Below are 26,445 nucleotides of genomic sequence, written 5' to 3'. Positions count from 1 at the left end.
CACGCTCCTGTCACTCTGCCCGCCGCAGACCCCACCCATTGGCTGGGGCTGGAAAAGGCTGACACAAAGGGGCTGGCTGCATTGCCCTGTGCTAATACCAAAGGTGGTCTCCACCCTGACAAGGGAAGTCCGTTTTTGTTACAGATGCTGGCCATTGTATGACAGAGCCAACACTAGAAGGAAAACAAACAAGCAAACAAACAGGTACAATGGTTACAGGAGGTGTGTCCTTTGAAGAGCTCCCTGTGGTTGTTGGCTGCCTTCTTCTCTGAGTGAGGACACAGAAAAAAAAAAGGGTGAGGAAAGAAGTAAGAAAAATAATGCATGCAATGGGAGAAATCCAGAACAAGAACAGTAAGTGTGACCTTACAGAGCTTTTTCTCTGATCATAACACTCTAGGGAAAATAGAATTGGGTTAAGCTAGTTGTCTCCAAGAGCACATTCAAGAGGATGACTAGTTCCCAAGGTACTTTCACCTGCCAGGTCACTGGCACACTCCTGTCTGGAAGGTCGTGGGGAGAGGGGTGCCCCAAAGTGCTAATGTGTGACAAGATTGCATCAGACTCAACACTGCTTCCTTCACTGAGAAAGTTTGCTACGGAAACCACAGCAGCTGAGCAGGACAATATGCTTGACGATGAAGCTGTTTACGCTATGACTCAAGCTTTTATTCTCTCCCCGAGCCTGGCAGCCAACACTGAGCCAACAGCCAGAATGCATCCGAGGGCCACACTCGGGGTAGCACCGCCTTGGGAGACAGCCGATGCAACGGCTCATTTCAGTGGGGCGGAAATGAAAGGGCTTGCTTGAGCACGTGGCTAGTTAGAGGCCCACCTAGGACTTCTCTGCTCTCCACCAGCTTTCTACCACACCATGCTCTGCCACTTAGAAAAAGCAATTAGGTAAAGCGTTCACTGGGATGAAGCTAGAGAGTACAGTCAGGGACATCATTTTTACAGTTTGCGTGGTGACCAATACTTAGGACCATGATCAAGATTTAAAGAATGAAAAAAGACACATAATTTAATTCTCTGTAGACACAGGATTTGCTGTAGAAGTATTCAAAATGTGAATAGAAATGTCGACTTTTAAGAAAAGGGATTTTACTATAATTTTGAAAAATAAAAGTTTCTTAAAATGTGTCTTGCAATCACAACACTTAACATGAGTGAAGGGCTCCCCCTGTGGGAATAGTGCAGAATACACGTGTTTGCGTGGTTTACCTTCCAGGTGACCCGGATGCTCTGAGACGATATGGGCTCCAGGTGAACTTCCTGAGGTGGCCCATCAGGAGCTGTAAGGACCAAAAACCCCACAGGCAGGTTAGAAATGCGTTCCAGTGTAGACTGCAACCTACACAACCACACCTGGACTCAGACGTGGACACTTCCGTGTTTGATACAGGGAGGTAAGTTTTTAGAGGTAGCGGGCAAAGCCGATTCTGCAGTCACTGTGTGCAAAGCGTTCTCTGTGTTTATTTGCTCTTCCGAAAACGAATCCTGGGGCCCTGTCATCATATTCCTCCTCACCGTGTCTTTGACAACTTTATTAATCCACCCTGACTTTCAGAAAGTTAAGGGGTACAATAAAAAGTTGTAAGACAAAATTTCGTTTATAAAACTCTGCCTATGGTGTGAGTTGAAGATCCTTCTCTTCCCTTTGGAAGCTCTGTTTAGGGATGGCTTATTGGGGTTACTCCAGTTGCTCAGTGCTACTTGGAGCAAAACAAGTCAGGGTTCTTCTCTGCCTGTGAGTCCCTTTGATCGCTTTAGTTCTCCACACTTTCCTACTGAATCCCCTTGGGAAACAGGGGCTCTGGCCACAGGTGGCAGAAGCAGAGCTGAAGAGGAAGCAAAGCGGGCCACTTGCACCCACCTGCTTCCAAGCACAACACAAGCCACTGGGGAGTCCTGAGCGACAATTCCAAATGCACTGCAGTCAGAGCAGACCGGCGTGTGTTAGGAATGTGCACGTGCTAGGTGCATGGTGTGGAACGGAGAGGTACTGAACCTTTCGCCCACTGAGAGTGCAGAATGTAACCAGAGCCATCGGATACACACACTGAGGAGAAGACAGCGAGACCGGCCTGCAGGGACTCAGGGATCTGAGATGCGGAAGCGAATGACTACAAAGGAGTCATTGGGGGAGACCCCTTTCAATTACAGAATGTTTTAGGATTGACAATTTTGAAATGACTGCTGAACTACAGAAGAGTCATCCCCATTTCCATGGACCAGGGGTCCTCAAACTTTTTAAACAGGGGCCCAGTTCACTGTCCCTCAGACCGTGGGAGGGCCATTGGAGAGTGCGGGCACATTCCACACATGTGCACTGCAGGCCTGGGACGAGTCGGCTGCTAAGCAGGACAGGCAGCTGTGGCAAAAACCCTCTGGGTGAGCCAGAGATAAATGCCCTCAGCAGGCCGAATGTGGCCCTTGGGCAGTAGTTTGAGGACGCCTGCCATGGACATCTGCAGAAGGTTGAGTAGCACACGGGAGACAAGAAAGCAGATGTCTTGGATATAAGCTAGTTTTGAAGAGTTTGGAAGTAAGGGGAAAGGTAGGGACACCTTAGGGATAAACGGTAGACTGGGGGAAGGCATGGCCAAGGGGAAGCTGGTTTTCTTTCTTTCAGAAGAGGAAGTTTTGATCCAACATCTCTGCAGAGCCCAAACACACCTGCCCCCGGGGCAATCGGAGCCTTTGCCATGGAGCCTTCTTCTGCCTCCACCAGAGTTTCCTGCCAGTGCCTGGGCCCCCCCACAGCAGTTTGTTCCCACCTGGGCTTGGGACCCTGTTGCCACAGTGCTGTGCATAAGTTTGCACATCATTCTTTGCACATCTCTGGTCCCCTGGCTGACTCTACGTGGAATCAGGAACTGAGCCCGGAGTCGGTCCTTGCTCTGAAGGGGCGAAGCAATTTGAGGTTGCTGAGACCTTGAGCAGGTCCTGTCTCTCCCCAGCAGGTCCGTGGGGCCGACGCTTACCTGGGCTGCCGCGGCCTCTCGGATTTATTGATTCCCAAAGTGCAAAGGCTCCGCTAGCACTGCAGTTAATGTCCGGAACAGAGACCGAGGCAGAGCCTGGCATCCAGCTAACTGCCATGATTACCGCTAAAGCTCTGAATCTAATTTCTGCTCGAAGGGTCAGGCCCTTTACACAGGAAACTTTTGATATCGGGTCCAATAAAAACCCATGGAACAGATTTCTCTCCCACATGGATAATTCTGTAGTCGCTGAGAAGCGCACGCTCCCTCCATAAAAATCCTTCTCGAAAGATTATTTTGAGGTCTGACAGCTGCACTAATGCTCGGTTATTTTAATTTAATTGTGTTAACTGAATTCCACAAGAAGTCAGTCTGTTGGGGATCAGAGGCAATGTGGGGACGCCGCCTCGTCTTGAATCCCTTGGGTGTGGCCTTCGCAGGATGACGGCAGACAACAGTCACGGCCTTCATTTTGTGGTTGAGATAGAGTCATAATTAAAACAAAGGTACTACCATAGTGTTTACAGAAATGCCCTGAACCTAGCAGAAAACATAAAGTTCATGATGTTCATGATGTCACTGGGACAATTTGCTCTCCAGTCTGGTCTGGTGTTTTATGAAGGTCCTCAGTGAAGTGGAGAGAGGAGGACAGTCCTTATTTCTAGGACAGATCCATCTTTTTTTTTTTTTTTTTTTTTTTTGAGACAGCGTCCCACTCTGTTGGCCCAGCTGGAGTGCCGTGGTGTCAGCCTAGATCACAGCAACCTTGAACTCCTGGGCTCAAGCAATCCTGCTGCCTCAGCCTTCCAAGTAGCTGGGACTACAGGCATGCGCCACCATGCCCGGCTATTTTTTTCTATATATTTTTAGTTGACCAATTAATTTCTCTCTATTTTTAGTAGAGACGGGGTCTCGCTCTTGCTGGTTTCGAACTTCTGACCTTGAGTGATCCACCTGCCTCGCCTCCCAGAGTGCTAGGATTACAGAATTTAACACCTTTATTACTCAGCCCACCAATACTTTGGTGGTTTGTTAGTAATTATATACTGGTCTGCCTGTTTCCTCAAGTGAATGCACTTGGATCTCTCCTCTCTTAAGAAACAGTGATAGAAATAGTCCAAACCAACCAGAAGAACACAATTTATACACACACATTAGGGCTGTGCCCTGTATAATTAGGGAGGTTATTTTGGTTTGCTTGTTTTTATACAAAGGGCACTAAATTTTCTACTGGAAGTTTCCAAAACATTTATAAGAAAAAAATTTTAAATTATATAAAAAAAAAATTGTCTTCTTTCAGAATGTTAGTGATTTCCATCCAGTTCCTGGGCTGTAATTTTTTCATATAATCTCATCTCATCGCTGATGATTTTTTTAAAAATTACAATCCCAGGGAGAGTGAATTCTGAGTGCAAGAAGGATCAATTGAGGTGCAATTGAAGATCAATAATGGAGAGCTATAGAGGTAACGATTAACAATGGAAATGATTTTTCAAAATAAATGATCTCTGCACTTCTGCAGAAGTCAAAACAGTTCAATCTGTGAATCAGTAATAAGTAAAGACTATATTTAGAATTTGTAGCATTTTTGCAAGGTGAAAGACAAGGCGACTTTTACTAATTCTGTTTGGCTGAAAACACAGCAAGGACAGGCAGGTGCCTCCTAATCGCCAAACCCATGGATCGCCACTCCTGCTTCCCTCAGGGCCTTCGTGGGTGGCTGGCTTTGTGTCCTTTGTCCCTCCTGCCCCTGCTCCTCCCTGCCAGTTGGTTGCCGGGGCAGCCTCCTGCCGCTTGGACAGCCCCTGTGTCCCCACTGAGACTAAGCCTCAGGCTCCATTCTGGTCTCAAAGGGCTCCTCCCTCCCCATCTGTCAACATCCTGGCTTCCACCTGGGTCTTGGGGCCTCACAGCTTATTGAACCAGGTGGAATCACCCCGGTGGGAATCACACCCACATTTTTATCTGTAGATTCCTTATTGGGGGATTTACTGAGGGCCTACTATGCGCCAGGTCCTAAACTAGGCAAAGACTGGGGTTACAAAAGTGGAATAAATGAACAAAATAGGGAGGTGCAGCTGCACAATTTCACAACCATGTGTTCGTCTTCCACAGACGTTGGGTGGCTGAGAGCCATGCTCTTTGTTGGGCAAAGGGGACCAAGACAGTGTTTAGTAAAAATCAAAATAAAACCAAGAACAGCTATAACCATTAAATAAATATTTAGCTCATTCATTTAAGCTATTTATTTAATTAAGCAACTATTTTTGCCCTTGTGGGAGGGGACCAAAAAGAAGACTATAAAAAAAGTAAATTGATCAGTGCATGGTGGCTCACACCCGTAATCCCAGCACTCTGGGAGGCCAAGGCAGGAGGATTGCTTGAGGCCAGGAGTTTGAGACCAGCCTGAGCAAGAGCAAGACCCCCATCTCTACTAAAAATAGAAAACATTAAGCGGGTGTGGGGGGGTGTGCCTGTAGTCCCAGCTACTCAGGAGGCTGAGGCAGGAGGATCGCTTGACCCTAGAAGTCTGAGGTTGCAATGAGCTAGGCTGATGCCACGGCACTCTAGCTGGGATGACAGAGTGAGACTCTGTCTCAAAAAAAAAAAAAAAAAAGTAAATCAACAACTTACATGGTACATTGGGTGGTGATACATGTTTGAAAGGAGAGTGTTAGGGGAGGGAGGGGACCAACCATACCAGAAAGGGCAGTGGGTTGAATTTTAATAAGGTGGTCAGGACAAGGTTATTGAGAAGATGATAATCTGAGCAGAAACTTGAAAGGGCTCAGAGAGGAGAGGGAAGAACATTCCAGACCATTCTGGAACTTTCCAGGATAACCAATAATCATATACTTAGTGTGTATGAGAAATAGCAGGGAGGCTGATGATTTCTCTAGGTTTAATTCCCAAAATTTCTTCAATGCTGATGGCTGTGTCGGGTGCAGGCCATGCCTGGTTTTTCTCACTGGTCGGATGCCGTGCCTTTGATTCCTTTATTGAAGAATACGCAGATGCCACACTCTGCCCTGACGTGCGCTGCTACCCCTGTGTTTGTTTCCCGTGCTTACACCTGTTATGCCTTCAGCCCTCATTCTATCCTGTCCCCCTCAGCTCCAGCTCGGCATACTGGAAACTTCCCCCAGGTCAGAGCTGCTGCTCTGCAATGTGATGAGAAGTGACGCAAGGACATAACTGAGTGCCACATCCACTGGAGCCCCGATGACCCCATGTCGGGACCCTTTCATAATCCAGACCTTCCATCCGCTGATGGCCCACGAAAATTGAGCGATGCTTCAACGAGTTCCCGCAATAATTGAACTTCCACATTCTATGCACAGATTCATAATGAAAGCGGTGAAGGGACCAGCCACCCCAAGCTCGGTCCCATGGCACTAAGTGACACTCGACCTTCAGGGGGCAGCTGCTAATGGGGGAGCTGGTCCGTGGCGAGGGCCAGCCGTGCGTGCCGCGTGGCTGATGGTGTCGCAGGGATGTGGGGGGTCAGACGCACTTCCGGTCCATTAAGAGCTGATCTCACCGACTCTGACAGAGTCTCCACTTACTCTCTTGACTTCTCCTTCTTTGGGGGGACGAGGGTTGTTAACAGGAGTTGAGAAGACTGTGCTCAACAGCGTGACCTTGGCTTCATGGCTGTTCTCTGAGGCCAAGTGCATTAAAGTGGGATAATAATGCATTTGTGCACTTTTACACGAAAATAAACACTATCTCGGCACTGGAGCCATGATATTTTCCAACAGTAGGTAGGGATGGATGCCGTGTAAACTTGGCAGTGATTCCTTCTTTCCAGCGCTTTGCATTCGACACAGCAGGGACCCGAAACTCAAATTCCTGTGGTGGCAAGACTTAACCAGAGATCATAAACTTTTTCTGTGAAGGGTGAGACAGTAAATATTTTAGGCTTTGCGGGCCACATGCAGTCTCTATTGCATGCTCTTCTTCTTTTTTAAGATGTAAAAACTATTCTCAGTTTGAGGTCTGTAGGTGGGATTTGGCCCACAGTTGTATTAATAGCTTGCTGACCCCTAAATGACAGTAGGGTGGAGCTATGGGTCACAGGGGGTGGGTATGGCCAGCTTAAAGGGTGACCACTGCATGCTTAACTCCAGCTCATTACTGCCAAGCAGGAACTCAAGAACAACTCAAAATTTAGTTGATCTGAAATTCCCAGATGAAAAAAAAAATGACACCTAATTCAAAAGTTTTACACCACACTAGGCAGACCGAAACCGAACGCACCCCTAGGCCTGATCTGCCGTGGGCTGCAGTAGATGACCGGGGACCTGCCCTGTCCGTCAGGACGGGCTAAGGGCATCTCAGGCTACAGGCGCAGGTGCTTCCTGGGGTCAGCGCTGGAGCTCTGCGGAGGGTCTTGCTCTTTCCCCCTGGTGTCTCCCCGCATTCCAGTCCTACCCTCTCACTTTTCTCTGCCTTTCTTTATGCAGCCCCTGTTTTGGTCCTTTTCGGCCACTAGAACACAATACACTAAACTGGGTGGCTCAAAAACAACAGAAATGTATTTCTTAGAGATGTTGTGTTTCTTACAAAGGCTGGGAAGTCCAGGGTCTGGGTGCCAGCAGGTTTGGCCTTGTGAGGGCTGGCTCTTCCGGTTCACGGATGGTACCTCCTCCCTGCGTGCTCACATGGCAGAAAGGGGACATGGGCTCCTGCAGGCCTACACTGTAAGGCCACTGATTCCATTCTTGAGGGTCCACCCTCGTAACCCAGTCACCGCGGGAAGGCCCCACCTCTTCGTATTGTTGCATTGGGAATTCGGCTTCAACATATCAATTTGGGGGTGCACAGACATTCAGACAATAACACCCTTCCAACTTTCAGCATGGGTTTAATCCATCATGTATTTTCTCTTTGTTCATTGTAATACCCACGGTGGACAGTCCTTTGAGCCGTGTTTATAAGTATTCATCTCACACATACCGCGGGGGACACCAAGATCCGAGCACCTCACAGACCCACGTCCCCAGCCAGGTGGGTAGTGAGGGGCGTGTCTGGTGCCCAAGGTACAGGTACTACATCACGGTCAAAGCAAGTGGGTCAATAAATCCCAGAAGCTGCCATCTGGAGACTCTCACTGCTTGAAAGGTGACCTCTTATTTTGGGGAAAGGGAGCTGCAGGGGTGGGAAAAGGTCACCCCAAGATGGCCACAGTGCCATCTTGTGCCTTCGGGCTTGCCTGCCGAGAAGCGCTGGCAGTGTTGACAGCCCCTGCGGCAACTCCAGCGAGGGTGTCTCTGGTCAGGGCAGTTGCGCTGGGGAGTCACACATGGGAAGTGACCTTTGCATTTCAGTCATGCAAACCTGTGCACCCAGGCAAAGACAAGTTCTGTGTTTGTGGTGTTCCTCTGCTCAAGTCTGTTCCCTTCCATTCATTTCTCCTAAGCTCATCTGAATATCAAAGGAGAGAGGGTTGTGGGGCTGCCCCAGCCAGCACTAGGTAGAATCCAAAAGGCCTGCCTGGGAGCCGGGGAGGCGGGGTCTGCATCTGTCTGCAGAGACGCCAGGCAGCTGCCCTGCACACTAGCACCCCGGGGGCTGTTCACCTGGCCTCCCGGCTGCAGAGAGAGAGATGCTGCCATGGCAACTGCCAGCCGCAGCGGAGGTCACAGAGGAAACGAAATGAAAAGCAACAACAGCAGCATTAATAACGGCAATCAGGGAAGCAGCTGCAAGTGCACCCCCGGAAGAATGCAGTTATGGGGGGGGGGGCTGTCGGGATCGGGCAGGACCACAGAAGGGGCGGGGAGGAAAGGAGAAGGCTGAGCAGGGACTCAAAGATGACATTTTGGGTAGAAGGATGGGGGCAGCTTATTTTCCCTAAATATCCAGCATAATAAAATGCCAGGAAGTTAGGGGGCTGTTTAAATACATAATTCAATAAGATTCTATTTTTGCAGGAGGAGCACATTAACACTCATTTGCCACTTATTTCTGAGAAATGCTAAGTACTTTTAGAGCTGAGAATGTTTTTTTCGATGATCAAATACATCTGTGTAAAGAGGAGAAAGGCATCATTATGTCCATCTTGCAGATGAGAAATGACAGAGAGTATGCCAGCATCAGCAGCGGCTCACCCTCAGACACTAAAGGCCTTTCTGTCGGCCACACTTGAAAACGATATTCAAAGAGGGATGTCTCCCAGCACTGGAAAATAGGCATTCGTGGGCGGTTCGGGAAGAATTGTACATTTTAACCTATTCCTGTAAGGATAACACTGACTACGCATAGCAAAAGAGTTAAAATGTTGCATTTGATTGGATCCAGCCATCTTACTTCTTGGAATTTAACATGAGGAAATGATCTTGGAAATTTCAAAAGATACCACCAGGATGTTTATTACAGTGGTGTTTATAATAATGAGAATTTGAAAATATCTGGCATGTCCAGCAATATGGGATTTGTTATATAAATGGTGGAAGATGCCATTGCAAACTGTAGAAAAGTACTTGAGAGACATACAAGTCCAGTGTCTATCTGGAACGCCGTTAACTGGGGTAACGGGGAAGGAAGTGGTGGAAAGAAAGTCAAGGACAATGCCTACTGAAAGATGAAACAAACCTCTTAGGGTCTGAGGCTCAGGGATCTGAGACTAAGCTTCCAACTGCACTGCAGTAGGGAGTGGCTGATTAGCTGATTGTGGGCAGAGCTAAAAGGAAAGGAGGTTTTGGGAGCTGGACACATCTTTCCCTTCAAGACGTGAGCTTGGCATCATTGGCACCTTACATTTCTCCTCAGAGAAGCCCAAGGACAGTGGCTTCCCCTCCTCCTCTCCTGCCAGGAGGTGGGCTGACCATCAGCACCTATGCACCGCTGCCTAATTGCGCAGTCCTCTGCAAACCAGTTAATTTCACCCCCAGTAACCAGGAAAGGACCGCAGTGTTAAGGGGCGTGTACACACCTAGGCATGTCTGTGTGCATGCACGTGTGTGGGAGATGAAACAGGTTGTAAAAATGATGCAGAAGGTTATATCAACATGCCCTAGGTGGATCGTGCAAGCCGTTTTGCCTTTTTCAAAATGCTTTTTTTCTATCTTATGATTTTCAACACTGGTTATGAAATTCTTTGTAACAGGAAAAAGAACAATAAATTCATTTTAAAATATTGTGGTTTCTGGTCAATAAAATAATCTGTTCCCCCCACCCTCTACTTCCCCCTACAGAACAGGTGCCTCCTGTTTCCTAGTTAAATGTCCCTCCATCCCTCCCACACTGGACTGCACAGGGTCTTAGGCTAGAAACACACTCCTGTGTCCCCCCTCAACCTGGATTCCATAAGTCCAAACAAAGGACTCGTGAAACGGCATGATTCTTTGAATCTCACCAGATTGTTAGCCTCGTGCGTCTCTCTTTTAAGTCTTGGCTATGAGAACCCTTGCACTAGATCCTATTTGAAGAGCAGTGCCTTCAAAGTAAGATGCTGGGTGCTGTCTGTGGTTTTTCCAGGGCATGGAACTATGGAGAGCAGGCATCAAAGACCTCCACCCAGCGTGGGCAAAGGTCTGCTTCTTCTGCATTTAAGCGTCTGAGCCCTCAAGAGTCAGCTCCCCGGTCCTCTGGGGCGCCACCCCACCCAGCGCCACGCACCTGCCTCGTCCGCTGTGATGGTGAGCTCGTTGCTGGGCTCGCTCTTGCCGATCCGGTTCTTGGCGTACATGCGGATGCTGTAGGTGGAGGAAGGGTGGATATCAATGATGGTGGCCGAGTTCAGCTGAGGGGAAACATCTTTGGTTCTCTGAGCAGAATCCCAGGAGTCTTTGGGGTTTTGTTTTTCAAAAAAGAAGAGATAGAGACGTGAGTTTTTTTCCCTCTGCCTTTGAAAGTTCACAAGCAGGAATTAAAAACAGAAAAGAAAGGAGGAAAGAGAGAACAATGACATCCCAAGTGACTTCTCAATGCGCTGTTCCCAGTTTTCTCTGGCTCAGCTGGCAGTAAGAGGGGACGCGACCTCCCGCACACATCCCCCACACTGTGGGGACCAACGGCGGGAGGCCAGCAGGGTTCAGGGAGGGGTGTTGGAGGAAGCACAGATCTGGCCGCCGGGGGGGGGGGGCGGTCACGGAGGAGAAATACCGCAGTGGCAGCTCAGGCCAGTGAAGCGGAAAACGGCCACTTGTGGGCACGCATTGCACAGGTCGATAGAGTGAAGTGTGGTCAGGACACTCTTACCTCTGAGCCCCTGCACACCCCTGGCTCTAAAAGGTATTTGAAACCCAGCAAAACCTTGAGCTGTATGGGAGTCTTTCTTTCCCATATAGAGAGTAGTAAAAATGAGATAAATCCCACCTGAACCAATGCCAATTTCCAGTATAAGCCCTGCTTAACCAAACATATTTCTCAATTCTACTTTTTGAGATCATGTAGCCTCACATTTTTGGTTGTAGGAATTATTTTCAGCCACAGCTAATTTCAACCACAGCACCTGCCCAGTGTGAAGCATTATCATGGAATCTGTGACAGTTTGAGCCTGGTGATTTTGGGGCTTAGCCAAGGTGGAGACTGTCAGTGAACGGTTCTTACATCAAAGAGTCCGGGCGGTTGTTGACTGGGGGGATGGTGGTCAAGAGCTGGTGCTGGTGGTGGAAGAGCAACGAAGCCCCCAAGACAGTGGACAGAGGAGATGCCCAAGTGTTCCCACCACCCCAGGGTCATCTTCAGTGGAGCTCATCACACTTGTAAGTCTTTCACAGACAATCTGTGTTTCCTGCTGGAGTTTAAGCTGCAGGAGGGCAGAGGCCTCACTCTCCACATTCAGTTGTGTGTCCCTTTGCTAGCACGGAGCCTGGCTCAGAGCAGATGAATAATAACTGCGTGTTGAACAGATGAATAAATAAACGGCACATACAAGGACCTCTGGGTCTTGAGAGCGGGCTGCTCCCCTCGTCACACCCCACTGGTGAGTGTGGCAGGGCAGGGGCTGCTCTGTCCAGGGCTTAACACAAATGCAGGCGATTCTCTGGACTGAAGACAAAAGTAGGTGGCTTAAAGGCTGCTTTTGAACGCTCTAATTTCCTCCCGAGGAATGGAGCCTAATAGAAACTGATGATTAATCTTGCAGTTTGGAGGAAGAGCATCCTTTGAGCCAGGGAGATTGGAGATGGAGGAGTGTGACACAGAAAGAGAAGATTTGGCAAAAGTTCAAATGACAGAGGATGAGAAGAATGCAATTCGATAGGGGGCAAATGAGGGTGGAGGTTTTATGCCAATGCAATGGCGATACTCAGGGGCCTGGTCCACAGAGACAAAGCCAGCCTCCTGGAGAAGACACTTGGGATGACGGGGAGGACCCCAGGAGCTAACAGGTGCGGAGAAACTTGCGGACTAACTAGCCCCAGGAGGAAGTGGACACTTGTGGTGGTTGATAGCTCTGCTCAGGCAACATGGAATTTCCTGGACCTGACAGAGCCAAAGAAGGCACAGCCCTCTTCCCTGGAGTGGTGTCTGGGAGTGGCCCACAGCCCGAAGAGGCACGTGGATGTCTGCTGACCACCTTCTCCTGCCACCAGCCCAAGCTGTGCGAGGGATCAAGGCAGGGAGGGCTCAGCTCTCACCTTGCCAGTCACTGGGGCTTCCACCTCTGTCCCTTGGAGGTTGCTTCAGCCCAGCCCATGCCTTGGTAACTAGTCCTCCTGTTAAAGAGTCTTCCAGCGTGACTCATAAACCATCCTGGATGCTACCTTTGCTCACTCTCTGCCTCTAGAAACCAGCACCCACTCCTGCCACTGGGCCAGGAGACCTGTTGCAAATCCCCAAATTCCATTCCTTGTCCTTCCTGCCTGTGGCCTTACCAAACACCCCCTGTTCACACCTGTAACCTCAGGCTCTTGGACTTCCGTGCATACATTTCTGTTTGTGACTCGCTCCTGAGAAGTTCCTTTATTTTGTCTATGGTACATTCTTCCTGGTTATATTTATAGTTCAATTTTCAATTACATCCTCCCATCAAGGCGCTGTGCTAGGCATTTTAAAATGTGACTTCTGTAGTCCCCAACTCTGTGGGCACGTTGGAAGCACCTTGGGGGTTTTTGACAGCTGTGCTTTAGACCTTCGGAATCGAACTCTGGGGAGGGTGCCTGGAAATCTGGGCTTTTAAAGACACTCTCTGCCTGAGTCATTCTGATGTACAGTTTGGACAGGCTATTTTATTTGATTAAATTTTTGTAACATCTTGCCAAGGAAGGGATTTTTATTTTCTTTGTGAAGGTCAAGAAACTCAGGCCCTGTTGCATAGCCGGTAAGATGTAGGACTGGAATTTGGCCTGACTTGAGTTATCCACCAAGCTCAAGATCACTTTTCTGTAGCGTATGACCTGTGCATATTCTCTGAGGACACCCAGTGAGACTGGATTTCAACATTTCCAGACCCCTGCTGAATGTCTCCTGTGCTTAGAAGACCTTCTGACAAGTTTTGGACTTGGTTACAGATGAGGAGGAGCAATGCAGACAAATAGTTTGATGCAATGCAAGAGAAGGGAGCTTTGTCTAAGAAGTATTGTAGCATCTCTGAGTTTGCAGGAAGTAAGACTGAGAGGGCTGTATAGGTCAGACTTGCAGCCTGTTCTAGAAAGGAGTTACCAGAAGCATTCACTGGAAATGTGGGCAGGATTCCACGCCATGTCCCCCTCCCCCCAGGGGACCAGTGGCATAAGTTCAGGGTGGGAAGCTCAGAGTCCCACTCTGCCTCTGCAGGTCCAAATAGCCCCTGTGAAGAAGGACTGGGGAGCTCACAGGAGCCCTGTGGTTATACATGGTGCTCACCAGGGAGCCCACCTTGGGGCCCAGACACCCAGATTCTGGAGGATGGCAGGCCACAGAGGACAAATGTAAGAGAGTGGACTCGATATGAAGAAATGCTGTCAGAGGCCAAAGGCTGGAACAAGTGAGAGTCACTGAAAGTTCTGGAGACAAGAATTACACAAAAGGTTTACAAAGGAAGAGGTCGCTTGAAGAAGGACCAGGCCTACTGTGTTGGCTAACAGAAGGGAGGCACAGGGACCCAGAGAAAGCTCTGTCTTCTTCATGGAGCAGAGTAATCCTCAGGGAGAGAAGGGCTGGAAGGGACCATCGTGCTGTGGAAGAGCCTTTGTGCTTCCTGGCCTGGATGGTCACATTCCAAGATGTGGGGGAGCTAGCCAAGGTGCTGAAGCCCGTTCAAGTGCCCATGAGGCACTGTGGAAGGCAGAGATGCGGGAAGAGCAGCTGTGGAAAGGGCAGGCTGTTTCAGAGAAGGGAAGGAGGCAGGTGCAGCAAACTGTAGACTGGCCAACTGGGGTCCCCAGGGCAAGATGCTGAAAGGAGTTCTTTAATGGGACTCATGGGCCCAGGTAGAGGATAAGCAGTAGTCATGGCAGCCAAGCAACGTGACAACCAAAGAAACCCCAAGGAATTGTGGGTGTCAGGAAGAAAGAACATTCTGAATGAGGGAGGCAACAGCTCCGCGGTGCCTGCACCTGGTCCGGTGGTACCTGGGGATTGCCACTGGGCACGACCAGAGTGGGAGGGGCAGGGGACAAGTAGAGGGACTTGGGATGTTTCATGTTTCCTGCAAACAGTAAGCCCAGGAGAGTCACCTGTCTTCAAATCCTGGACGAGGTATCATTCGGACAAAGGGTTTAGGGGTGGGAAGAGGGCCACTGGGTTCAGGAAGGTCTATTTTGGTGCAATAAATGTAAGAACTTGTAACAGTCGCAGCTGGCCCAAGGCAGAGGTGTGCTTCCTCAGGGTTAGTAAGTCTCTATTTCTGGGACTGTTCAAGCATAGAGTGAATGATCACTCACAGAAGTATTCTCTGTTAAGAATGTTAAGTACTTTAATATGTTGGTAATATATTGCTTTCTTAGGAAACTAACAAAAAGTAGAGGAAAGCATCTTTTGGGGGGATGATTTCACCATTGCCTAAAACAAGGGTTGAGAGTCTAGTCTATGTCCCAGGTACCATGCGGGTGCAGGGACATAGTGCAGGGCTTGTCAGACACAGTGCCTGCTCTCAGGGGTCACTAGTGCCTTCAGGGGGACAACTGCCCAGCAGTGGGGGTGCAGAAGTTAGAAAAGGTGTACCATTGGACCTGCCTCAGATTGCAGTAGAGCAGGAAGGATGGGAAAGGCATCCCTTAATCCTGACTTTACCCAGATTTATAATAAGGAGATTTCCTGCTTTGGTTATGTACAGTCCAATTAATTTTTACATTTAAAGATGCTGTTGATGATAAAGATGATTCTTAGATTTCAACTGCATGTAAACTAAATGCAACAACTATTTACAGCATGCTCCTCACATGTGAGGCAGTGTTCTGGGCACTGGACATGCAGGGACACCCAGGTCAGAGTCCCTGCCTTGAGGAACTTGTGCAAGGGAGGGGACACCAAGACTCTCAAATGGTGGGCAAGTAGTTCAACTAATATAGACGGTTTCAGGCATTTTATTTTTGATGCATGTTTGATCAATACTACAAGCTACCACTTGTTAGACATTGACTATGTACCAGACAGTGAGTAAAAGTGCTTTAAATGTATTCCCTTCCTACAGAGAATTCATCAGTGTCCATGCAGTGCCTGTCACATGTTAGGCACGGTGCCAGGTGATGGAGAAACGGGCTGGGCCAAAGTAGACCTACTGAGCACAGGGAACCCCAAGGAGTTTCCAGTCTGGTGGAGGTGGAATGCATTATTCAATATATTCATCAATAATTACGTGACACCTACATGATGACATACAATGGCATCTGCCAGGAGCAAACGGGAGACGAAGTCATGTGAGCACATGAGAAGTGGGATTGAAGGAGGGCACAGCTGTGTGGTCCTGGGAAGGGGACACCTTCCAGCCAGGGCCAGCCATGGCCTTTGAGGGACCCTGGCCGGCCACAGTCCTCTGAGGCAGGTGCAGCAGCACCTGCTTCACAGATGAGACCAGGAGTGGGGAGGCAAGCAGGCCAAGGCACAGTGATGGCGAGACACAGCCTGCGGCTGACACTGCACGGGCTGGATCCCAACCCCTGCTGAGCCTGGGACTGATCCTCCAGGAAGACAGTGGGGGTCCTGAGCTGCTCCGCTCTGGGAAGCCATCTGAGCACTCCAGCACCAAGGACAGGGGCTGCCCGAGCTCTCCTTGTAACCCTCCGGTTCCAGGCCAATCTATGCTCAAATGTGCCTGATTCACTTAAGAAGCCCTTTTTTTTTTAATAGCAGGCATTTGAAAGTCTTTTATTTATTTATTTATTTTTGCCCAAAGATTTATTCCTGACTTATATTTTTTAAATTTATTTCAGAATATTACAGGGGTACAAATGATTTGGTTACATAAATTGCTTTTGTATCATGTCCGTCCCCCAGATGTGTGCATTGTACCCATTAGGTGTGAATTTACCCAACCCTCTTCTCCCCACCTGCTTGATTTCTGATGAATGTTATTTCCGTATGTGCACATAGATGTCGATCAATTAGTTCTAATTTTCTACACTTCAAGACCAGTATCTTAGAACGTTCAATTCTGTTTCTTTAAAACAAAGGCAAGGCCATCCTCTCTTCTCCTCTCGCCCTTGGGAAGTGGCTTGTCCTGGCCTCTGTTTTGCTCAGCACCGTCTTGGCCTGGCCCACCCTGGTCACTGAGCCTCGCCCCTGAGTCCCGGACACTGGTCCTGCTGCATTTCCCAGTGACAATGCGATTCAGGGCCCCATCACCCCCTGAGGGTCTTTCCTTGGGCCTCGTGTTTGCACCTGCTCACTTTGGGGTCTGTAGGTGCCACTCTGAGTTAAATGACCTGAGATGTTCTGTCTTTTCTTACGAGCATTTTTAACCCAGCAAGTCTCAGACACTATTTCTCAAAACACTGTTCTCGATTTGATCCATCTTTTTAGTCTCCAAATTCTGCTTTCCCCAAATCCTTAGGAGCCACCCCTGGGGTTTCTTGGCAATCCCACCTACACAGCCCTCGGGCTCTGTCCCTGGCGTGCTCCTACGGAAACGTTCCCTCACTCTTCACCTGCCTTTTCCTGCTGCCTCGAGCTTGACTTTTTACTACAGCTTCAGCGCAAAGGATATTAAATGAGTCACAGTGTGCAATCTGAAATAACGTAAGGTGCCCAGGAGGTGGAAAATAAGGCCATATTTGTGGCCTCTAAGAATTTTTATTAACCCCTCCCATGCTGCCAGTGCTCAAATTCCTCGTATCTTTTATGAGACACGGTGAAAATTCTGACTAGAGGCCACAGCAGCGGTGGCATTCCACTGGCCTGATGCATCTCACTGCTCAAAATGGCCCTGCCACTGTCCCTGGGAGGTCCTCAGAGGACACGCCTGCAGTGGCCCTGACAGCGGGGCGGTTTTATTTATGAGCTCTCTGCCCAGTGCTCCCTGCTGCAGCAGTCAGTGTCGCTGGTGGTCCCTGGGCCTTTCTGGGGTGTCTGCAGACTGAGTTCCCCTTTTTCTGCACAAACCACCACTGCACAGCTCATCCTGCAGAGCCCGCGCGCAGCTGGGGCTCATTGCTCCGGGCACGGGACAGGGGCCCATGCCCCAGAGCAGTCGCCCAGCCGGGGAAATGGGAAAGGAAGAAATAGGCAAGAAAAGGTCTCAACGGGCGCCTGACTCTGGCAGTAGCTGCCCATGTGCCCATGGGTGGCAGCAAAGCCACAGAGGCCGGCAGGAAGCACGAGTGAGGTCTGGGCTGGCTCCAGAATCAAGGGACAGAGCTGGGCTCCCTCAGCAGGAAGCTGAAAGCACTTCATGCAGGGGGGTCTTGAGACCAGCTTATTCAAAGAGGACCCTCTGAGCTTCCTTCCCCGAGGCGAGGTGTGTTCTTATGGGTTAAATAAATTAAAAAGGAAAAAGAAAAGGCTTTTTGAAGCGAAAGCAAAGCTGCAGAACATAAAGAACTTACCTGATTTATTTTTGCATTCAATGTCGTAGCCCGTGATGGGGCTGTTTCCGTCGAACCCCATGGTCCACCTGAGCGTGATTGTGCGTGCTTTGACATCTTTGATCTCGATTTCGGGAGGGTCGGGGGGCTCTGTGCCATCAACAGAAAGACCCAGGGTTAGTTCAAACCGAGTTCAGAAGAGACAGCGCTGGTGGAAATGCAGGGCATGACTCAGACACAAGTTTTCATCATCAGACAAGGCGGATGCTTTTTATCTGGGAGGATATGTTTCCTAATCCCGTTTTAGGGAGGAGCATTTCCACTTTCCCAGGACGTGCAATTTCATAGCCCCCATAGAACTGGGACAAGCCTAGGCAATATAAACACCACGATTCTGCTGTGGATCTCTAATTGAAAACATATTTTGGTCCCAAATGGTAACCTTCCCTTTTCATTCGATTGTCTAGTATACAGATTCCTAAAATTGAGCGAGAAAGTCCACCACTGTACTTCTGCACACCCAGCGTGCCTGCCGGTACTCGTCATGTGACTTCATTCTTTAAGGGCTTTGTTCCCCGTTTGGGGGCTGCACTTTGACATAATCACAGGCACTGCATGACACTGCTTTAGTACTGGCTTCATTCATTTCAATTTTTTTCAGAGAATTAGGAAGTGCTGCATGGCAAGCTGAGTCCACACAGATGCCTGGGGCCGGGCTGCACTTCTGTCCTGAAACACCTGTGCATTTTCCCTCGTGCCATCCTCTTCCTACCTTGCACTGTGAGCTGAATTATTCCACGGTCCTCCCCGTAAGAATTGATAGCATGGCAGGAGAAGAAACCGGAATCTTCTCTCACGGTTGGCAAAATCTAGGTGTAAAGCAGAAAGAAATTCATCTTATTCGGTAGCCGGAATGGCTTTTGGCTGTAAAACCCTCTCCCTACTCTTTCTTACCTTCTGCCATGCCCAATAAACACACACACACAAACTTCACAAACTCACAAGCACACCTATTACCCACACCCACACTCACTCACACACAGGCACACACATATCCCTTGGAGGGCGAACTATTTCAGCACAGTTGTAAGTGTGCAGATGGATGGGCCCGTGTGCATTGTCCACAACAGTTGCAGCTCCTTAGACTGGGTGTGTAATTTATGTGGGACGTCAGGATCAGCTTAACACATGTCCCACATATATGCCGTTCTCATGGTAGAGCATCTAAAGCAGCCATGGCTACAGAAACAGACCTGCAAACACTGCAGTCAGGGCCCGGGGCCAGCACCACCCTCAACAGAGCTCTGCCCAAAGGATGCCAGGATTAGACCCAGGAAGAGAAAACCAATAAGTGTTTCAAATCAGATCTTTTTCTCTCCCACGTGAATGCTACAGCATCATCTCCCATCCCTGTAATAAAAGCACTGCTCAGTTAACTACCAATAGTGCTAAAAAAATATAAGAGAATACAATATTTTTTTCCTAGCTTTTGTGATCCTGGATTAGTGACAGTTTTTTTTTTTCTGTTGCATTTTTCCGAAGAAGCAAAGTATTTTTATCATAATGTTGTTTGTCCCAAAGCCCAGGCCGTTTGTCTTTCTACAGGGAGTTAAAACCTGCGCACAGCATTCCCTGTCATTCCTCCAGGATTAACTGCCATTAAAAAGCCCTACTTCTCACTTTTTTTTTTATTATGGTTGGGTTTCCCGTGGTGTTCATAATAATTCTACTCTTAATAACACTTATGATGAAGCACTATTTTTGAAGGCTACTCAGTAATCTCCCTGTATGAAAGAGGGGAGAAATAATGCTTCATGAATAAATTCCAAGAGATTATTTGCTACTCATCACCCACATGCACCTGCTCCTGTGAAAGGACAGACTTGGTCTCCCCATGACATCGTTAGAGTCCACTGAGTGGGTCTGTCACGCTCTTACCTGCAGAGTAGAAATCACCTCCTCTCCCGCCTCCTTGGTGGACACGAGGTACCGGGCCATTTCGGGGTTGATGATGCGGTCCTCCTTCTCCCAGCGCACGATGATGGGCTTCTCGCCGTGGGCTGTGCAGCTCATCTCCTTCTTTTGACCCTGGGTGGCCAGGGTGGTGTTCGGGTAGGACGTTATCATCGCGGGGACTGAAAAACCAAAAGGGCCCGGCTTGTTCAGCAAAGCGGGGTTCTTGATCTTCCCCGGCATAACACTCAGGGGTGTTTCTTTGGAATAAAATTTATTTGAGCAAGAATCACAAACAAAATAAAGGGAAGGTGGCAGCAAAATGGAACTTGGCTAAAGGAGCCCTCGGCAGAAACTGCCGCGCAGTTTCCTGTTTATAGGACGCTCCTCCTGTCCCCCTAAGGGCAGACCTATGTCCCCTAGAACAGGGAAGGGATTTTACTGGCTGATGAGTCTAGAAATGAGACTTAACATTAAGAATCATGCCCTTCCTTCTGTAATGATCTACATTTCTATCATTTTCAACATGGGCGATGAAACATTCCCTACTAGTAAGTGTAGGTATTTCTCAGCATCTCCCACAGTTGTTGCAAACCTTACCAACCTTTATCTATTGGTCACTGGGAGACCCCAAACCTGTCCTTCTTCTATAACTCATAGCAAAGAATCTCACCCCCAGTTGAATGGAAACCGTTATTTGTGAAACTTCTCAAGTTCCCTTTCTCCACCTCAAAATTATTATGCATATTTCTGTTCTGGGAAACGGGGAAGATCCCGCCACAATTCCACAAACCACCTAGGAATTCTGAACAGCCTATGACAAAGGCCTTTTTAAATGCATGCTAAGTTTATAAGAAATTGACGGAACAACCGTGGACCAAACCCAAAAGTGGATGTTGAAAAGCCAGAGGTAAAATGATGCTGGTACTTGGACTGTCTGAGAGGTGGGGAGTTCAAAGTGAGACGTCCAATGCCAGGCCCCTCAAAGGGCTCTCTCTTGAGAGGAAGTATATAACTAATAAAAAAGTTAATAATAATAATAATATTATTATATTATTTATTATTTGTAATAATAATAGTAATGAAAAATAAAAGTATATAACTAATAAAAACCCACAAATAGCAAAGAGACAAGCAAACTTCCTTGGCTTGTGTTATGAATGTAGAAAAAAAATCTCTCCCCTGAGAATCGGTAACTGGCCTGACTACACAGGCTTGGAGTCAAATTCATGCTGAAGAACCGACATGGGGGTTGTCCTAGTTCAGCAATTGGTCTGAAGAACCTGGCAAAAGCAAACACACTCTGGGAGAATGTGTCCCCTCTCCAAGCCCAGTGGCATTCACCCAGATAAAACTGCTGAGCATGAGCTCGCAAACCAAAACTACAAAACACAAGAGAAAGCAATCCACCATGACCAAGAATTAGCTTCCCAAGGACTTCAGGTGCAGACTGCAAAAATAACTACCCACAAAATATTCAAAGATGTTTTGAAAACATGATAAATGAATAAAGAGTTATCAAAAAGCACTAGGAAAATCTGAAAAATGACCAAAAACAAATCCATATTTGTGCCTGCTTTTTACCTCATTTCCCCAATCACAGGAGGAAAGGCCCACCCTCGTTTCTGAGATGGAGCTCCCGCTGTGCCCAGGGCTGTCTACCTGAGAGGCCCTCCAGGGCTCCCTGAGCACCTGACCACAGAAACACTGTGGGTTCCTCCAGGACTGGCACGTACCATGTCACGTCTTCCCCCCGTGGCTTACCAGAGAGGTTTCAGACTGTAACAGAAAGTCAAAGATCTACCAGTTCTGTAGCCTGGATCCCCATGAAAGAACCTACACTTTGGGGTTCCTGCAGGACCAGCAGCCATGTGGCAGAGACGTGCCTCACAGCACGGACCACGTAACAAGATGTGGAGTAGGCGCATTGGTGACCAAGGAAAGAGATGCTACGAGTATTGCATTTGAAAGAGAGTTGCCCACACCCGTTGCAAGATTCCTCGTTCAGGATTTATGAGAAGCAGCTGAGATGGTTTTCATGCCTGGCCCTTCCAAACTTGCACTGAAATTGGATCCCCAGTGCCCGGCGGGATGTTTGGGTCATGAAGGCAGATCCCTCATGAATGGCTTGGTGCCCTCCCACGGTGATGAGCGAGTTCTCGCTCTGTTAGTGAGCTCGAGAGCTGGCTGTTCAAGACAGTGGACATCCCTTCCTCTCACTCGCGCTCTCGCCATGTGACGTGTCTACTTCCCCTTCCCCTTGTGCCCCCAGTGGAGCTCCCCGAAGCCCTGACCAGAAGCAGATGCTGGTGCCACCCGTCTTACAGTTTCAGAACCATGAGCCCAATAAACCTCTTTTCTTCGTAAATCACCCAGTCCCTGGTGTTCCCTTACAGCGGGGCAAGTGGACTAACGTGTCACAACTGCCTCTACCAGCCCTAGCCTTTGGTTCTGGTTCCTTCTGTCCCCAGCCTACAAAGGTAAGTGTTTACTTTTATTGACAGCTTTATTGAGGTATGATATGCATACGATAAAATCCACCTGTTGTAAGCGCATGATTCAGCTGTACACATAAAATTGCACCAGCTTCCCAGGGTGGCTGCAACCGAGCACCAGAAGCCGGGTGGCTTACAAGAACAGAAACCTCTTCTCTCACAGTTTTGGAGGCCAGAAGTCCACATCAAGGTGTGGGTGCCACGTGGAGCCACACTCCCTTCACAGGCACTAGGGGAGGACCTGTCATTGTCTCTTCCAGCTTCTGGGGGCTCCAGACATTCCTTGGCTTATGGCAGCACAACTTCAACCTCTGTTTTTGTCTGCACCCGGCACTCTGTCTTGAGTGTCTCTCTGTCTTCATGTGGACTTTTTAAAAGGAAACCAGTCACTGGATTTAGAACCTGCACTGATGCAGTGTGACACCATCTTAACTAATGGTATTTGCAAAGACCCTATTTGTTTCCACAGAAAGCCGTATTCTGAGGTTTTAGTGGGTACACTATTCAACCCAATATAAGTATTAATATAGTCACATTACCCAATACATACACATTCATAATGCTATTACGACCTGAATACAAGATGTAGAGGTGTATAACCACCACATCAAATCTTAAAGCATTTACATTACCCCAAAATATTCCTCCTCCCCATACATAGTCACTTCCCTCTCCCACCTCAAGCTCTAGACAATCACTGATCTATTTTCTGTACCTTTGCCTAGCACTGCCTATAAATGGCATCATATGGCATGTGTTCTTTTATGTCTAGCTTTCTGGATTTTTTTCCCACTATGCCTGATGTTTTCAACGTTCATCCATATCATAGGGCTTATCAGTATTTTGTTTCTTTTATTGCTGAATAATATTCCATTGCATGGATATGCAACATTTTGTTTATTCACTCACCCACGGATGCACATCTGGGCTGTTTCCACTTTGGGGCTGTTATGAATGGTTCTGCTAAAAACATTTGTGCATAAGTTGTCGTGTCAACATATGTCTTCATTTCCCCAGGGTCGAGTCCTAAAAGTGGAACTACTGAGTCATCTGGCAATTCTGTGTATAATGTCTTGAGATACTGCCACACTTTTACCAAGTGGCAGTGCTATTTTTCATTCTCTAGGTAAGAGGCTGAGCAGAGAAGAAGTGAGAGGAGGAGAGAAATTAAGTGATAATCTTAACTTTGTCAAGATTCAGAGTTTGTGTTGAGGGAACAAGAATGTTCCCCTTTAACCATGTGATGGGGCAAGTCAGACGGTAGCTATTGGGTCACCCGCAAAAGGTGAGCTGGCATCGTCCTTTCCAGCCGGATGCGTACTGGCCGCAGAGACCCCTGGGTCACATAGAGCTGCCACCGCAGAGGAGCTGAGCGTGGTGGCTCCCACACTAGGGATGCCTTCTGTCTGGCTCACATACACAAATCAAGATTTTTTTTCTCATAAGCGCTGAGAGCTAACTCATGATAACTAGAGATCTCAAAGCCAACAAAAGCGACCTAAATTGGAAAACTGTAAATAAATCTACAGTAGGCCCAAAAAGAAGAAAATATTTATTCCTCATCCTTCCTCTCACAGCTGGGGAACGCGAAGCAGAAACCATGAATCCCACACAGAATTTAGCTTTGAAAGGTGGCCCTGTTCCTTGCTGTTTCCTGATGAAACACCCTTGTGCTCAGAACAAAAGATAGAGAGACTCTGGTCGCAGAACTGTGTTCTGGAAATCCATGCATGCTTAATGCCCACGGTCTTGTGGGTGTCTACAGGCCGTGACTGGATTCCTTGCTGTGTCATATTTGTGAAAAGGGAAAGAAATCCGTACAATGGTAGGGCATGAAATAAACACAGGTTTCCTGTGAGGACTCGTGAGTGTGAGCATTTCCCAAGCCCAGCGAGCGTGAGCCAATTCTGAAATCAGGGTCTCTGCCCTACCTTAGGCGCTGCTGGGCAGGGAGCAATGCATTGTGAAGGCTGGTGTTACCTTGGAATGTAATTTTCTGCTAATTTAAAACAACCAACTAGAAGAACTGCTGTCTAAAAACCGCAGCGTTCCTTTGAGGACTTGTTTTCTCCTTTCTTTCTTTTTTTAATTTTTTTTTTAAATTATAAGCTTTATTGTATTCTATATGGGAGAAATAATCTCCACTAAATCAGAGACCTCTGGAATCTTTATGATTTGCCCATCTCATTCTGCAAAAAAAAAAGTATCTCATTTTTCCTCCCATTCTCCCTTGAAAGAGAGTCCCACCAGAATGGGTATTTTAGTTCTGGTTAATATATTCAGCATATAGGCAGAAATGCTCCTACTAGCCCATGTTCTCCTATCCTGCTCAAGTATTTTTCAGACCATTTCTTAAAAGAATGGTCAAAAGGACTGTGGAAAATGAGTCGTTATCATGGCTTCTTTGCAATGCTAATGTTTGAAGGCACGACCTTTTCACTTGTCACGGTTGTGGGTGCTGAGAGGTGACACCATGCCAGTGCAGCAGCCCATTCTGCAAGGATCTCTGGAGCATTAAAAACGGATAGGGTACTTTAACAGGGATTGGTACCACCGACAAGCTGTGGGCAAATCTTGCTGGCACGCCCAGGGGGCTTTGTCCAAAGAAGGCGTGCTGTGTGCTTCTCCCACAAAATTACCCATTGTGGAAGGTGCTGTTTTATATCATGATATATCAGTTTATAAATTTCCTTCCTAGACCATGATATTACCTAACAGCACCTTTCCTGCTAAGCAAACCTGCATTCTTATGACATAAGGAAGCAACGTCTGACCTACTTTCTTGCAGCATAAAGATGCGGTATTGTAGGGTAGCTGCTGCCACCGGCCAGGGAGAGCCGACCGTGCGGGCCAGGGAGAGCTGACCGTGCGGGCCAGGGAGAGCTGACCGTGCGGGCCAGGGAGAGCTGACCGTGCGGGCCAGGGAGAGCTGACCGTGCGGGCCAGGGAGAGCTGACCGTGCACATCTCTGCCCAGCTCTGCGGCGCAGGGATGTTACCTACTTAGCCTGAAATTGGCACCAGTGGGAGTATTTACACCACTGAAATTGGCAAAGGCTACAAATCAGGGCTTTCTCCAAAGCTCATTGTTAAACACTTACCGGACCACTAATTAGGAGAGTGTTTCACTGTATTAATAATTTGAAGGTGTGTTCCCATCCTACCAGAGACTGAAAAGTTGGAGATTTTAACCTTAGAACAATAATTAACTTATTCATTAAAAACAACCCTAAAATATGAACAGTATATGTTACTATGGTTTTCACAAGTAATTCCTCAATAAATTGATATGTACATTGATTTTTTTTTCACACAAGGATACACAAAGAATGGAAATTTATATTAATAAATCACTGATATTAGAGATTAGCTCTAATCTTTACCCTCAAGTCTTTTAATGACTCTACCAACAATACAAAATTAATCCTAATGTATTTTTAGTTATTTTTTAGTTCTTTTGTTGTGTGTCAGCTCTGCTGAAAATACCACTGGAAAGGAAACAAGAGAAAGTACCAGCAGCCTGGATAACTCCTAATTAGACGAGATTCCTGTCATGATCATCTGGTTCAATCCCTTCATCTTCTAGGGAAGAAGAGAGAAAACCAGAGAAGAACAGGTGTCCAGGGCCCAAATGCAAGGGCCAACCAGGATCTGACTTTATGCATCGTGCCATCGTTATCACGGACCCCGACACAGAGGGTGGCCAGGTACCCCAGCTGCCCAGGACTTCCCGTGCTTTAGCCTGGAGAGCCCTGTGTCCTGGGGGCCGCTCAGTCCCTCCACTCATTCAGAGCAGAGGTGGCAGAGGAGGGCGTGGAGCCAAGGATGAAGCAATGCAAAGCTGGCTCAACACCCAAGATGGGAAACTGAGGCAGGAGATACTGGGGTTCCCACCTGAGAGGTCAAGGGAGGGAGATGCTCTGAGACACGAACACGTTTCTGAAGCTACTTCTTCAATTACCTTTTACTTTTTACACCCTCCCCCCAACACACACCCAAGACTTCATCGTGAACACATTTCATTCATACTCAAAGCTGTACAGCCTCACATCCATGGCCTGGATTCCACAATTAACATTTTTCTGCACAGATTTGACTCAAAGTTTATTTTCACTGTTGT

The 26,445-nt window shown here is 47.9% G+C and overlaps 1 protein-coding gene across 1 annotated transcript in view; it reads right to left on the bottom strand.

Annotated features, from left to right (window-relative positions):
- Nucleotides 1-26,445, bottom strand: part of DSCAM (DS cell adhesion molecule) — a 682,487-nt gene that overhangs the window by 115,131 nt on the left and 540,911 nt on the right. Inside the window, exons 12-16 of the mRNA XM_076000082.1 lie at nucleotides 19,817-20,013; nucleotides 18,651-18,747; nucleotides 17,900-18,028; nucleotides 10,611-10,778; nucleotides 1,225-1,295 (exon numbers count right to left, since the gene is read on the bottom strand). Of these exons, the coding sequence (XP_075856197.1) occupies nucleotides 1,225-1,295; nucleotides 10,611-10,778; nucleotides 17,900-18,028; nucleotides 18,651-18,747; nucleotides 19,817-20,013 (662 nt within the window). The remainder of the gene's footprint in view (nucleotides 1-1,224; nucleotides 1,296-10,610; nucleotides 10,779-17,899; nucleotides 18,029-18,650; nucleotides 18,748-19,816; nucleotides 20,014-26,445) is intronic.

Source organism: Microcebus murinus, chromosome 1, assembly GCF_040939455.1.
Source record: "Microcebus murinus isolate Inina chromosome 1, M.murinus_Inina_mat1.0, whole genome shotgun sequence".
In the NCBI taxonomy this organism is placed as follows: Eukaryota; Metazoa; Chordata; class Mammalia; order Primates; family Cheirogaleidae; genus Microcebus; species Microcebus murinus.
The sequence above is the reverse complement of the archived record's forward strand: the minus strand, read 5'-3'. Positions and strand labels throughout refer to the sequence as shown.